The sequence below is a fragment of the Synchiropus splendidus genome, chromosome 4 (genome assembly GCF_027744825.2).
Source record: "Synchiropus splendidus isolate RoL2022-P1 chromosome 4, RoL_Sspl_1.0, whole genome shotgun sequence".
NCBI classification, from domain to species: Eukaryota; Metazoa; Chordata; class Actinopteri; order Syngnathiformes; family Callionymidae; genus Synchiropus; species Synchiropus splendidus.
In genome coordinates this window covers 21,638,412-21,654,058 of record NC_071337.1, presented here as the reverse complement: position 1 = coordinate 21,654,058, position 15,647 = coordinate 21,638,412, and the positions used below count along the sequence as shown (strand labels likewise).

The 15,647-nt window shown below is 41.0% G+C and overlaps 1 protein-coding gene across 2 annotated transcripts; it reads right to left on the bottom strand.

The window, feature by feature from the left end:
- Positions 1-864: 864 nt before the first annotated feature.
- Positions 865-15,520, bottom strand: tmpoa (thymopoietin a). 2 transcript variants are annotated; one of them, XM_053862512.1, is made up of 11 exons: positions 15,197-15,520; positions 8,573-8,690; positions 6,240-6,413; positions 5,618-5,751; positions 3,686-3,781; positions 3,433-3,552; positions 3,095-3,175; positions 2,380-2,586; positions 2,177-2,305; positions 1,879-1,976; positions 865-1,812 (listed from the first exon to the last, which is right to left on the bottom strand). In XM_053862512.1, the coding sequence occupies exons 1-11, from the start codon at positions 15,434-15,436 to the stop codon at positions 1,428-1,430; spliced, it is 1,782 nt and encodes a 593-aa protein (XP_053718487.1). In that variant the 5' UTR covers positions 15,437-15,520; the 3' UTR covers positions 865-1,427. The 2 variants fall into 2 exon arrangements, with proteins under 2 accessions (XP_053718487.1, XP_053718489.1); XM_053862514.1 differs by lacking the exons at positions 2,177-2,305; positions 2,380-2,586; positions 3,095-3,175; positions 3,433-3,552; positions 3,686-3,781 and having other exon boundaries at positions 15,197-15,513.
- Between the last annotated feature and the right edge of the window lie 127 nt (positions 15,521-15,647).

Here is a 15,647-nt window from a genome sequence, read left to right as displayed (position 1 = left end):
GCTTCATACACTTAGATACTCTACTCTCTCTATAAAATAAAATGTAATACTGATTTATGGCAACATTTTAAGGTGGTCAGGAACATTTGCAGGACGAAAACTTGAATGACAACGAAAGGACGTTTCTAAAAGTGGCTGACCTTTTTTTGTTGACGCAACAACTGTGAGGTCAAAAGTGAGGGCAGGCACAAAGAACAAAAAATAGACATGGAAAAAAAATCGCTAACTGTATAGAATCCAATCTGGCACTGGTGTTAAACAAAAATATTTAAAAAAAAAACAGTTTAGAACGTGAATATTCAGTATACCAATTGAAGCACTTATTTTGATCACTATGAAATCATGAAAACATTGGGACAGACCTTGAAAGAAAAAAGCCACTGTCTAAAACAGTCCCCATATGCCTTCATTTATATAGTCTGTGAGGCAAACGATTTTGGTTCGACTAATTCTACAATGAGAAGTTCAAGACTTACTGTCGTCACATGACAAGTGGATTAGTCATGGCTGCAGTCTCTATTCTGGTCCCGGTAATGCGACTAGAAGCCCCCTAGTGAGACATGGATGGGTGTCATGGATGAGTGCAACATTCATTATCACTCAATGGGAGACTCAACAACACAACCACAACTGCAACCAAATCATTAGGCCGTTCTTAGAATGGCAAAACTCAAGTTTACAAAAGTGTGGCACCAAATGAATGGCTGAGTAGGATGACTTTTTCTAATAACCAGTGAGGGGGAATGTACTTTGATGCATTTTTTTAACCTGAGAATGGAAACAGAAATAAAGTTCAATATCCATAAATGTCCAGAACTGAACAACAGAAAAACAAGACCAACAGGTTAGAACAATATTGACTTTATTTATCTTCAGACATTTAAACATTAAAAACTGATGTGACTAAAAAAAAAAAAAAAAAAAAATTTTTGTTTCCCAACTCAAACAATCCACAGCTTGCAGGAATAAAGTGGACTTAACAGTTATTGTCAGTGAATAACATGTAATATTATGGAATAATCACAGAAGATACATTATCATCAAAAGATCAAAAGTAAAATAAAAGTGTAATAGCACTTTGATTACAACTGACAACGGAGATTGGCGAGTACAAAACAGAGTTCCATCTTTGAGGCAGAAGACTGATACATAAGGCAAATTTGGAAAACATCTCAGGCACAAAAACATTCAACCATGATAAGCGCGTCATCATGTGAGTTAAAAGAGAAAAGTCCAGTTGTGAAACAAACCACTTTGCTTTTAGACGGGTCTGCCCTGTAGATTGAAATCCAAAATCGTTCAGTAAAAATAGTTTCAGTGTGAGCAGAAAAGGCAATGGTGTTGGCTCGTTTCACAGCGCCTGTAAAAATAGCTACAATTTGGATTCACACGGGAAAAAAAAGAGCAGACAGCCTTTAACATTTGCTCTATGCAGAGCCGCCACCGGCCGCCTCGGTTTCCACAAAAGGGGCCACGCTGTTGGTCTCCATGTTCTGGTACACCAGGAACACAAAAGCACCGAGAATGACCAGCATGAAGAGCTTCTTCCACATGGACATGCTCGACCGTGCCGCTTTGATTCGGCCTGCAGGTGGCGCTGCAGCCAGGATCTTGCTGGAGGAGGAAGAGTTGGTGGAGTTGGCAACAGGTGGGCTGCTCACTCTGTTGCTGATGTGACTCTCTGTGTAGGAGGACGAGCTGGTGGTGGTTTTGGTGATTTTAGGTGAGAAGTGGAAGTTCTCGTTGTTCCAGAGGTCACTGTGCTTCACGGGTCGACCGGCGGCCCCTCGGATGGGTCGCCTGCAGGTGACGCTGCAGGGGGAAAATGTTTCATGTTTCAGGCCCAAAGAGTGGGGGGAAGAGCTTATTGGGACTCACCTGAGTCCGGATGGGCTGTTCAGATCATTAGGAAAAAGTTCTTTCAGGACATCACTCTCATCCACTTTGGTCTGGTCACTGGCTGCTATCTTCTCCACCTGCAAACAGAATCAGACTTCGATGAGGACTAGTCCAAGCTGTTATGCATTAGTCACCAGCGTGTGCACAGTTAAATGAGGAGAAGGTGCCCAGATAATACTGGATTGAATTCAGAGGAAATGCACTGCATGTTTTGTGACTGAAGAGCCCCTGAACGTTTCTCCACCAGGTGCACATAACACGGCTAAGGCGAACCTACCGGCCTCACAAATGCCTCTTTGGTCTGTGGCAGACCTTGATGAGAAGTCTTGGTCGGACTTTGCTTTGACATGAACCTCGTGATTTTCTGTTGTTTGTGGAGCATCATTTGTGGGGAGAGACTCCTCTCCTGCTCACAGGCAACATGGGTCAGCATGAGCACCCAAATCCCACAGTCTGAGTGTGGTCTTAAAATGTTTATACCTCAGTCACAGCACCATCAACCGCCTTTTCACCAGACTGGGTCAATGACCTTTCAGGGCCCATCTTGATTATAGGAGGAATGTGGCATAAGGAATTGAAGGTCGCAGGGTCAATTGTACCAAGGTGAGTGAAAAGAGAAGTTGGTCGGGATGGTTTGACAGTCAGCTTTGGCCTGGGAACTTCTTTCTCACAGATGCAGGAGATGGACTGGATGATAAAATAATTAAAAGGAGACCTATTATGCTCTGAGTAAGTTTTGATTGATCAAAGAAAAATATACAATAGGACCCCCTCAAATATACTTGCACAGAACTGAATACTTCAATGGCTCTACAACACACCCTAGGGGCTGAACTCAGCACTGCACTTTGGCCTCATTAATCTCCATATTAAACATTCAGTTCAAAATGCTCGAAGATCAACTGTACCATGAAGTCTGGTATATTTTTGAATGATTTTGATATTATTAAACAGCATCTCAAGTTCCCATTTTTTTATTTGATCTAACAAACCCGTGAGGAAGTAATTGCCATTTTGTGAGGCGTTGCTATTCACTCATTACAATAAGCATCAAGAGTGCAACAAAAAGTAGTTCATACTCAAAACAAAACGTTATTCCTATTATTTTGTCAAAGCTAGATGGGTACGTAGCTAATGACTTACGGGAACCATGAAGCAACAAGCAAACATCATGATCCAGGGACACACAGCTGACCTTGTCTGTCATAGTGTTCAGATGAGGGATGGGCCTCTTGTGGAGATCTTGTTCGGGATGAAAGACTTGTTCTTGCTGAAGCTTCAGAAGTCAAGAAAACCTTGATTTTTCCCCAAATAACAACGGTGCAGCAAACAATGTGTGGAAACCTAAAACACCCTTGTTGACAATGACAACTGTGAGGTGAAATTTAGTCCACAACCGCTACCATTGTAAAATAAAATGCACACTTCTGCTCTGTGCACAGACACCAACACCACTGAAACAACTCATTCTATCAGCTCCACAAAAAACCACCATGACTTTAGCTTCAGTGAGAAAGACACGACTAGCACTACCTGATCTGACTTTGAGGAGAAGTACAGATGGTCAGTGAAAAGAGGACTGGCGAGTCTGGAGACCTTTTTACCAGACTCTACCTGATCTGCTTCAGCAGGACAGTGATCCTCCAGAACCATCTCACCAGAGGAACAAAAAACAAGAAGGTGACAAACATCAAAGTATGAGATGTTGAGACAGAGGATCGACAACACTTTTGTGAAAATCAGTGGCACAAAACCATGTTTCAAGGTCACAAAATATTTGAATCACCATTCTATGAGACAACCTTCGGGATTTGCGCTTGACTCTGGTGACAGGCTCTTCATCTTTATCACCATCGCCTTCCTTCTCCATCACCTTCTTATGCTACAGAAGCAGACAAACAGAGATCAACATCTCTCTGTCATCTCTGATATTCAATGGGCAGGATCAATTTCAGGAGTCAGATCATCTTCAAAAGGCCTCCATTGTGAGGGGTTAACAGTCAAGGAGGACCCCTGCACTGGGACCAGAACATTTTCAGACCTAGAAACACCTAATTTTTCCCTGAGTTGGTCACCAGCCAAGAACACACTCCTGTCATTTAGTTATTGTGATGTTTCTTAAAGGATTTTGCCCTTAAAAACACTGAAAACCACCCACTTGTTTGACTGTTTTGTTTTAATACATTTAATCCAGTGAGATTTCATCTTTAACAAGGAGATGGTCTGAGGCCATGGTGGCTCTCATTTAAGCCATGGTGGGGCGCCATGATCAGTTACAAGAAGAGGACACCCTGGTGGGTCATTCATGCCAGGATGATGCCCTTGCCATTTGGTCAGTTGGTCTCTTGACTAGGTACCAGAAAAACTGGCCAACATTCTGACAGGGGCGTCTTTACTTTCAACTGCTGGCCAAGCAACTAAAAACAAGATCAAAAGAAAGCTTTCAAACATGTTATTAGAACAGAGGCATATGAAATCCAAGTTGAGTATGATCGCACCAAGAGAAATTTGGGCGAAGTATTGTGCTCAAGAACAACGGCGGTAAGGACAACCCAAATTGCTGATTCGCTCCTTTGCTGGAACAATGCTAAAGGTCAAATAAATGTAGCTGTACTGCATTTATTTGTTGTCACGGCATATTTGGTCTTCAAATTGTTGCTCCAGGACATCTGCACAGTTTTGTTCTACATGTATACACACTCATATGTATGAAGTGTAGAACCCAAAAATCCAAGGTGCCTTTCAGCAAAGAAATCCCTGGGATATGATAGAATGATATAACAAGTGTCATACACACAGAAATAACTCGCGCATGGAAAAGCGGCGAAATCATTCCTGATTTTTATTATGGACGGTCTAAAAAATTAGTGAGGAATTTAAGATGGAGGACCAAAGAGCGGAGTAGGAACCATGCACATGGCAGCAGTTAATCCGTATCATGTGTTTGACACGCGGGTTTAGTCTGGCTGGGTGTGTTCTCCTATAAACTCAAGACCGTTTCCTCTGCTGGTGTGTGAGGAAACCAAGTAATCACAGCCAGATGAGGAGTTTCCTCGATACCTGCGTCCACTCAGCAGGGACGCGACGTTTTATGGAGAGTTAAGAAGACACTGGAGACCAGAATGAATGTGTGAAGGAGAGATGGTTTACAGCTCAGTTCCAGTCAAATTAAGACCTGCAGCTGCACACGCTTGTCAACAACCTGAAAGCGAAAGCTGTTATCTGACCTCCACTCCACTCCCATCAGGCACTATCAATTGAGAAGACAGAAACAAAAGGAAAGTAGTCGAAACAGCTTGCTTTAAAGTCATAAACGTGCTATAAAAAGATAGGAGACAAGTTTAAATAATAACCTTTCTGGAGTTCCCCGCGATAGGAATCATTGATTTTGCTGTTCCTCAAGGTCCAGTTAAAGACAGTAAGTGTGAGAGTGCTGCAATGTTCTGGTTACTTCTAGTCAAAACTGACAAAATCCTGACGCGAAAACATTCTCAGAGAAGGAGAAACGTCCAAAACAAGAAACGGGAGCAGCTCCTCCTACTGTGGTGAACTTCACAAAAAGTTACCCCAAAACTTCTGCAAAAAATGTACAGTTTTTACACGTCAATTAAAGCAGTCAGGTTGCCCCACAAGAGTGCAAAAATCTTCACCGGCACTGAGAAAAAAAACATCACCACTGATTTTAATTTAAGTGACAAATAAAATAAGAGACTCTCACCGTGTGGTGCTGGCTGCTGCCGGTGCGTGTGGTGACGGCGATCTTCCCTCTGCTTCTCACTGGCTTCTCCACCACAGGAACTGGCTCGGGTTCTACAACTGGCTCGGGTTCTGGATCTGGCTCTGGAGTCACTTCTGTTCACAAAGATGATGACCGTATTAAGTTAAATGCACGCTGCTGAATTGATGTCTATTCAGTAACTCAATACTGATTAAATGCTGACAAGATGTTGTCTCTTGTCAAGAGGTTTGAATTAATTCCAAATTAAATTATGTAATTAATACATTATTGTGAATACGATTTTATTTCTATTTTTATAGATGCAAATAAATACTTTTACCAAACTATATTAAATTATTCATTTAACTTGTAATTTCAACTATTGTATTTTACATTTAAATTCAAATTTCGTCTACGCCTCTAGATTTGCGCTGAACTAAATGACACATGGAGATCATCTAAACAAAGAAAAAAAATACACTTAATATATAGCTCTACGAGCATACTGAGACACCCACAGCCATGAAACTCACTAACTAAAGCATTTCTAAAATTTGCAAGCAAAAAGGACAGACTCGCAACAACTCACAGTTGCAGACTTGGTCTCTGTGTGGATGCTTACCGTCCTCCTTGTCGCTGTACAGGTCTGTCTCAGAGTTGCCGTTGTGGTTGTGACTTGTGACTTGAATCTCGGTGACAATACAATTTACAATCGGTGGCCGTGTGAGCTCCTTGTCATCGTTGTCCTCATCCAGCAGCTTCTGCAGCTTCCTCTCATACAGCTTGCGGGTCGATGCTGTGTGAAGCACAAGGTGGGGCAGAGGTTATAGTAAAAACAATGCTATCCCATTGTGTATTTTAATAATGTCATATAGACGTCATCGTCAGACCCCGGACACACAGATGGAAGCAAAAGATATCAATCAAGTCTGTGTTTGTGATTGCAAATGTATCAAGATTGTAGATATTTGAAGACCATCTACATTGAAATTAACCATGTGATCAGGAGGTCAGTTTATGCATGCATGCACTGACCAAGTGCTTCGGGCGTCAAACAGTGACCCGCCAAATATTGACGTTTTCTCATTACACAGAATTGTTCCAATATGTGGGTTTAAACAGAGATGGTTTTCTAGCTGTGTTTCTAATCATTCTAATATTAGTTTACATTCATCCCAGGTATTTTAAATCTAACTTCCTGAATGAATCGAGTGTAAAGGGCATTTTCAATGTAAAGAAAGTACATTTGCAATACTTTGACATATCTGGATATGAAAATAATATTTATTAATATTTTTTCTACTATTAAATATCCATTATTTAACCACTATTCAGTATTTTCTGTTGGATACACAAAGTTTATTTTCGGCTTCTATCAATTCTATTTTAGCAACGTAGCATGATCGTAAAGGAACTTTATCAAGGCAACATCCTCCACTTGGTTACAGTCGTTTGAGAAAGTAAACTAACACTGAAATCTCCGAATGGCTGGTTGACACAACAAAGATCGTGTTTCCGTCTGTGACAGCAGGTGTGTGTCTCCAATAACAGCTGCACAACATGAAGCTGCGAGTGAAAGCTTCCCACTGTCGCTCTAAAGTTCCAGCACCTGCTTGGATTATTGAACTTCGGATTCAGGGGAAACCAAATGGTGACAAATGTGACCAGTATCCAACACTCTACTTGCATACATGATTCTGTGATAGCTGACCGCAGCCTCTGAGGACTGGTGTTGACTTAGTGTGTTTTATTTCTCATGGGATTTTTGAAGCCTTGCTGGAAGGCTAAAACCTCCAAGAACCAGCTCCAAATTTCCTTGATGACATCAACTTATCTCTCATTTACTGTATTGGCATAAAATAGAAATTGAGCAACAGGATCAATTTCATTATCTTTTTGTTCTCTATCCATTTGTGCATATTTTGTTGCATGCCACAGCAAGCACATTCCAGTTTTTTTAACAACATTTTCAGACATTCAAAAACACACTGCCATTTGCTGTAATTACATGTAATTACATGTCGTAATTATGCTGACGAAAATGCTAACCACAAAACCACAAAATACACAATGGAGAGAGTGAGGGAGTAGTAGCGTGTTTGTATTCTCAATTCCATGGTCCGGATGAGATTACACCATTTATTCTTGATATATTTGCTGACTGTGCGACAATAACAGCCGCGGCACGAGAGCAGCAGCTGATCATCAACTACAACTGTTAGACTTGTGCTCTCCCCCTGCAGCCCGGCTAACAATCCACGACACAACGGAATGAAACTGAAACCAAGAGGACAGCTGGATATAACACTGTGAAGAGCATGTTTTGAACATGAAATGCTTAATTCAATAGTCCTCTGTAGCAGATGAGGACGACAGACAATAACCAACAGTCACGTGGAATTCGCTGTGGTCAGCACTTTAAACATGAAAAGCAGTGCTGATAGTGTGAAGAGTGAATGCCAACCTGTTGGCCTCATCACTGGTTCACACAAAGTTCAGTGTATTTGGTGGTGTACAGACCATGGAAGGAAACATCATTGTTAGCCTTTTTCTTAATACCAGTTTGTATCCCCTCTATTCATGTGCGGTGTTGGCATTTGAAATTGAAACCATGTACTTTTGCTTTCTTAATAAGCATGACTTCGCAATTCAAAAAAAGAAGAAAGAGTTGAAATGGTTCAGCAATGATTTAAGGGCAGACACCTTATGACAGTAAAAGCATTTCAGCTAGCAAGACATAATAGTGCAGTATTGAGTTTGAACTTAATACATAGGTTTGTGCTTGTCAATCGTCAACCATAGTTCAGATTCTTTTTGTGAGTGATACAGGTCTGCTAAGGCAAATGAAGAGTCCCGCAGGCAAACATGTCAATACCATCTGAATTCCATCACCCATGTGGAGCGAGCAGCACTAGTACCACACATCTCTCAGCAGTCGCACGTGTGCAGACTCACCCACGATCGGGCCGGCCTCCACCCCGTGCTTGAGCAGCTCGTCCCTCAGGCCTTCATCTGTCAGCGAGGTCACGTCCAGCTCCTCGGCCACGACCTTCTCCTGTTTCCTGCTGGTTTTCTGCGAAGGAAGAGAAGGACACATGGTCACAGGAGAAACTTCAGCTTCATAATCTATGTAAAATTGAGGCTTACAATGTCGGCTCTATTACTCATACAGCTTTATTTAAGAACGACCATGTTTATCGGCCAAATTCTCGCTTATTTCAAAACATCACTTCATTATGCAATAAAATCATGACAGCTTATAAGCTGACTTCAGACAATGTTGCCAGGGTTGCTGCATTTGTTACCAGTGTCAACTTTCACTTCTCTAAAAAGATTACCGTAAATAAGAATCTCACTCTTCATCTTCACATGGCTTGCTCAGAAGAACTGTCACTTCTGTCAAAACACCAGCAGATCACGATGGGACGAAATGAACTCAGCACACGCATGAACAGGCTCCCCATGGATCATTTCTAGTTCACTATTGGCTTCTTTAAAAGGAGGATTATTTCAAACCAACCCAAGAAATAGGGATCAGGATTTTAGCTAACAGACGTCCAGTTTTTCTCAGCAGGACACGCTAAATGATTAATAGAGCCTGTATAATGCCCTACTATACTAAGTGTTTCCGCTTGAAATTCAAGGACTCTCGACCCTTTTGCTGCCGTAGCTTGGCCATGGCGGTCACCATATTTGTTTACCGACATAATGTCATGGTTATCCACATCTCACCAGTCGCCACACTCGCGGCATGGAAGCAAACTTTAAACTTCAAAACTAACTCATAGCATTTTAGTCAGGAGTATTTTGGCGTTTTCTCTATGGAGCCTTGCAGTTATTTGCAATTTATTTAATCTAGCATCAAGCCTTCATATATATTTCGTTTGAATGAATGAATGTTTAAATGTGTGAAAGTTCAGAAAATAGATACAGAGCTGATACAACAGTATGCTTATTTTGCATAAATATACAAAACAAGATGAACAAAACTGCAGACATGATAACATGTAGTAAATGTCTTTTTTTTATTATTATTAAATCAGGGTGAGCTGAGTAAAACAGCTGCCCAGGAGACCCCTGCTTCTGAAAGTGTTTATTGTGGCAACAGCTACTGAGTTCGTCTCTGTTAACATTTCTTATTTGACTCAGATGTTTGTTTTTATAAAGAGTTAGTTTTGTACAAAAAGATGTTTGCAGCTTGTTTTTCATGCCAAAAGCAGTGCGTCAATATTTGAGCAATATTTTCCAACACCTTACTTCAAACCAATTGAATAACAAATATTCAATGATAAATAATACAATTAACACGTTGATATGTTTGTGTTTCTGAGTTGTATTAAGAAACATTTCATGTTACCGGTATATGATTTCATTCACTGTTGACAATATATCAGTGCGAAAGTATGCTTTCAACATCAAACACTGCAGGGTCAACAGCGACAGGTTGTTTACATTTTCCTGCAGCATATTTCTGCACATTTGTAAGGGAGATGGTAAAAACCCACAGCCATCAAGATGACCTGAAACAGACGCATGCAGGAAATTACATCGTTTGAAGCCAGAAATGAATTCTTGTCTTTTTTTTTGGCAAGGAGTCAAAGGTATGCTGAAAATGCTTTGCAGGAGTGAGATGAGAGCATACCAGCTAAGGTGCAACGTCATGCATGGACATTCCTGCAGAAGATAAACCCAGGCAAACATCTCCTACAAGGTGAAACGCATGACAATGTGGACTTTGTCTCCATTTTGCTTGTCGATTAAAAAAACTTTTCAGTTTATTGCAAGTTATTGTTTGTTTTGGTGTGTCTAAAGTTAAACGAAGAATAGAACCAGCCAATTATTTGTTTTCCCTTTTACCAGTCAGTTGCAGTTACATAAGAGCTGAGCTCCAGGGCATCATCAAGGGTCCCATATTTTTCAAAGCTTCCAGTGAAAACCCTCTACAGGTTGCTTTCGACAAAACATCTTGAAAGTGTAGTTTATTCACAAGACTTCAATGATTTGGATCATGTGATATCACAATGCGATGTGACTTTTCCTGCGAAAACAAAATGTATAAACCCTTCTTAATCTGGTGTGTTGATGTGGCGGTTTCAGCTCAAGCAGTCACTCAGTCACCGTGACTGGCGGGGTTTAAGACCAACTAAGGAATGTGGCGTTTGCACTTCATTTCCGTCAGAGTTAAACCTCGTGTAGATATTCCCACCATGAAAAGGGAGATTCAATGTCATGTGGGGACCAGACCTCTCAAGCTAAGCAGCATGGACAGGATCCAGTCCCCATGACCCCACATATGACAATAAGCGATACAAAATTAATGACAGGATAAAACGTCTTCACACTATTAGGTTTGAATGAAGAAGGTGGGTGTGAAGAAGAATGTTTTGCTGTCAACTAGAAGTTGTCTTATATAAAGCGTGTGGGAACCTGGGACAACCGACAAACTAAAAGAAAATGAGAGGAATGTTGCAGAAGAGCAATGTGCAGATTCACTGTAAAAACTCACAGGTCTGGTGTTATGACTGGAACTGAACATGAGGCTGACTGTTTCATAATCGCAGCAGAAATGGAGGAGGGTTCGCTGTGCTCTCGCCACACCCTGACTGCTGAGAGTCATAGCTGAAGCCTGAGCTCACTACTTAGCAGAGTGAACTTGCTCCACACACTGTCAGACTTTCCACGGCGACTCGTGAACAGAGGAGTAGATTGTGGTTTAAACTCGCCAAGACTTGCATGACGCAACTGACACAGGGAAAAAAAAAACTAGTGCCAGCTTGTTTTTCGTGTTCGGCTAAACAAAAGAGTGTGTGCAGGTACAACACAGCAACAACAATGGGGACAAAGCCTTGGGAGAGTTAAGGCTCAACTGGTGGAGTCCTTCAAAACTCCCATAATGTGAAAGACGTGAAGAATTCAGCTGAATGTCCATCTCAACATTTTACAGTCCTTTACAATCCCCTAATTAGTCAGACGTGTCCGCTTCAAGGTTTGTGTGTAACGCAGCGTCAGGACAAACTAATTACACAACAGCCACGTTCTGTCTGCAGCGGCTCAATTTTTACTACAAAAACACACGTGCTGGCAGTGGAGTACAAATTCCTCTTTCTGACTCAAGTATGTCTGCAATGCATCCTTGAAACACGCAAAGAAGCAGCTGTTAAATTGAAAATAACAGGAATCGTGCCGGAGAAACACATTTTACAGATCTTCAGCATTAAACTTGCTATTTGTGCTGCAGGCAGTTCAGATGAAAGAACGGAGTGAGTTATGGTCAGTTCACCTCATCATCATAAATTGAAGACACAAAATTCATGGGAAAGAAAGAAAATGTGAACCCATTCAAAGTATGGATAATGAAGGTAAACAACAATGAAGCACTAATTCCATACTAGAAAACCCAGAATGGCGAGGACACCACACAACATTCAATACATTCTGCAGAGCGTAACAAAGTCTTAAAGCACCAAATTTCAAATATTGTTTGTCCAATATTTTTGCAATGCAGTTTTGAAATTGTAGAACATAAATGTAGGACATAAACTTACTTTAACGCAAACCAAGGAATTAGTGGGTGAATAGTTTCAGGAAAAAAAGCGGACAGGTGCTCTAAAATTAACATTTTACCAAGGCCCAAGATCACTGAGAAGATCCCAGTCTAAAGAGCAGGAACACTCCGCAAAACAGACCTGCTGCAGTCTGACAAAACCGAAAATGAAATTACCCAAATTCAGTGACCACAGAAAGCACCGCAGCATTTCTTTTAAGAAAGCCATTCAAAGAATTCTGTGGTTTTTGTCAACTTTGATGCGCAGCAGCATTTCATTTCTTCGAGGATAATCTCGCTTGACTATGCATTTTCCTTTGCTACTAACTAACAATTGTTAAAAAACATGGTGTGAAGAAAGCCAGAGCACTGGACACTTCAGTATGGAGCAGCTGAAAAAGGGTGTGTTCCAGTGAAACAAGATTCCATTAAATTACACCTGCACACCTTATCATTTCTGAGACCGCTTGATCAAACTGTCAGATAAACTGGTAATACCAGTTCATCTAATAAGGTCTTCTCCGTCAGCAGTCAGTATACATTCAACTTCATGGCCCTCATGCTAGTGCTCCACACATTTGACAAACACTGTGAGTGATCCTCAAAGCTCTTACACTCCCAGAACCCTGCACTGTTGAGTCTTGTTTAAAAAAAAAAACTAGAGTCCTGAATGGACGTGGTTGAACGTCACCGCCCACGAACATTGGTCTGGCATGTATGTCAGTTATCACCTTTTCCAAACTCACACCTCTAATTTTGTCCAGACCAACAAGAAACACATTCAGCCAGGCTGAGGCACATCTTGCAACACACCTGCTTCGACAGCAAACAATAGTTAAGACGGTTAGATGTTTATAAACAGAGAAGCGAGACTGAAAAATACTAAATCAAAAGCTTGAAAATGCAACAGCGCAAAAAATTCTCCACCATCACAGGCTCATACTAGCTAACAAGGGATGTAGGAGCCAATCTTGGTTTCCAAACGGATCCAATGGCTATGTGGATAAGTGACTCATTTGAATCTGTCGCAGGCACACAGTGGCAAACAAGTAGTAACTCACCTTAAGTTACAAATTAAATATAATGAAGTTGTTGCCGATTGTTGCCAAATTCTCGACGGCTAATCTGTACAAACCAACCACCAATTGTTCTCATTCAAAGCAACTCTAAAACCTTCAAAATAGAAACTTATTCTTGTATGATCTTACTCAAACAATATTTGCCTTACGGCAAAGAAAAAGAAAAAACTTTTATTTCTGAAGCAACTTTGATGTCCATTCTCTGAACACAATGTAAGTGCAAACTAGAGGTACAAATAAAATCCAACAACTTCACTTGTACTTAGTCTTGTATAGAATTGGATTGACCTGGGTGAAATTCATATTATCCTTCTCTTTGCATCTTCCATATTGGTAAACCATAGGAACAAGTTATGGAAGATAAGTAAAGTTCACATTTTAAGTCGATTTTGAATGATAGTTTCGGAATGCATCATCAATAGCTGCAGTAGGATGTCGTGATATTGATGAAATATGTTTTCAACTTAATTGAAAAGACAAAAACAAAAAACAAAAACACAAGATTAGAAAAAAATGTCCAGGAGTCTGACAAGAACCATCTTTTACTTTGCTTTTTTAAGGGTTTGGAGACTACAAATGGACTATGAACGTGTTGACAGTGAAAGTATGATCACACCTCAGAAGATATACCTCTGTGTTCGTATTGACTTGTAACAAATCTGCACAGGTTGTGAGTGACTCAAGCCTCAGTACAGTTCACTCCCACTAATGTTCAACCTCCTACTGGGGCAACCAATCACCTTTGAAAGCAGATTCAAAACAAAACTGCACAAGCTTTAAATCCAATTTGTCCTGTTTGCGTTTTTCAAAAGTCAAAAGCATTTAAGATCTCTTGAGCGTGGCTTATGAAGAACTTTACTTGCTGCAGGGGGTTTTAAGGCAGTGGAATGTCGAGAATCTTACAAACACCAGCATGCAAACAGTCTTTATCTTGCCATCTTGATTGCTACACTCATCTTCAACTTAAAGATCACACCTTTTGACTTATTTAAAATGCATCAACATGTCTTTTCTAAACATGAAGTACTTGGTCAACAAAGCCCCAGGAGACCAACCGCGCCTGTGTGATAGTCTGATGTGCAGATTGATATCAGGCGAGCTTGAATGACGCAAGTTTCATCTTTAGAGGAAGTGAAGGTTAAATGAGGGTTGAGGTTTTGGCTGTAAACCACCACGATTGTCAAACGATCAGTAATCGCAGTGGTCAACATCAATAAGTAATATATTAATATTAAAAGTAATTTTATGAAAGAAAACTTAGCAGAGTTCTTCTTTCAGAATTCTTAGTAGAATTGTCTCAAAAAATGGTGCTCCATTCAACTAGAATCAAATAGAAATCTCATTTTCACCTTGCAATAATACAGGAGTATTGACATTTTCTAAGGGATAAAATCATCATGATTTAAATTTGTTACGTTGTGAGATGTCAATGGCCTAAATGAAAGGGACACAATAATGTGCACGCAAATTCAACGGATGGTGGGAAACCCCAAACAACAACACAGCATCCGTTCACCGTGACGTGGGAGGCAGAATGAATGGTAGCAAGAGGACAGTAAACTGAACTTTTCATGGAAAGTAAATAACCATCCTTCATCAGAAAACCGACGGGAGTTTTCTCGCAAAAGCATAAAGAAAAATCAAATAATTGGTTTCTCGTCCTTTGAGGGCTCAAAATGAAACTAGAGGAACTTCCCGTTCATTTGACAAAATACAACTGAGGATGTAGATATAAATATTATAGAATGGGCGATCAACACTTTTTGACAATGAAAACCCCTGAAAGCCTCGGCCCACAGTACATACAATAAATAGATTTTAAAAAGGTTTTGCTTGATGTAAACCACGTTTTCAAGTTTATAGAGCATCTGTTAACTGAGGGCCTTACATAAAAGCAGTTCGAAAAAGTAAGCCTTCACGAGAGAACACAAACTTCGATGGAAGAAAGAGACTCACTTTGCCAGAGGAGCGGCTTCTGTTGGAGACCACGGGCGGCGGCAGCTCCTCGTCGCTGGAGAAGGCGTCCAGAGTCATGGCGGGGCTCCGGCTGTTGAGCGACGTCAGCTTCTTCAGGTAAAGCTGCACGTACACGTCTTTGTTGGGGTTCCCACTCGGAAGCTCCACGTTGTGGGCCAGCAGTTCGCTCTTCAGCTTGTCCTTGGTGAGCACAGATGGGTCGTCTAGGAACTCCGGCATTTTCTGGTTGCGGACGAGGAGGGCAGAGAGCTACCAACGCCTGGACGAGTTAGCAGGCTAACGCCGGGAGGGGAGACCGAGGAGGGGGTGTGGCGGAGGGAAACGGCTGACGAGCAGCGCCTCTTGCTGGAATCACTCCGTACCGGAAATGATTTTAAAGTGGAAAAAAGCGAGTTAAAATATTGGAATTTTGAAGTCGGTGGCAATTTTT

Coding starts and splice junctions, on each gene's coding strand:
- tmpoa (XM_053862512.1), bottom strand. CDS start 15,436: ATGCCGGAGTTCCTAGACGACCCATCTGTGCTCACCAAGGACAAGCTG. Junction 8,691..15,196: donor GAAGCCGCTCCTCTGGCAAA/GTGAGTCTCTTT, acceptor CTTCCTTCGCAG/AAAACCAGCAGGAAACAGGA. Junction 1,813..1,878: donor AACAGCCCATCCGGACTCAG/GTGAGTCCCAAT, acceptor TTCCCCCTGCAG/CGTCACCTGCAGGCGACCCA.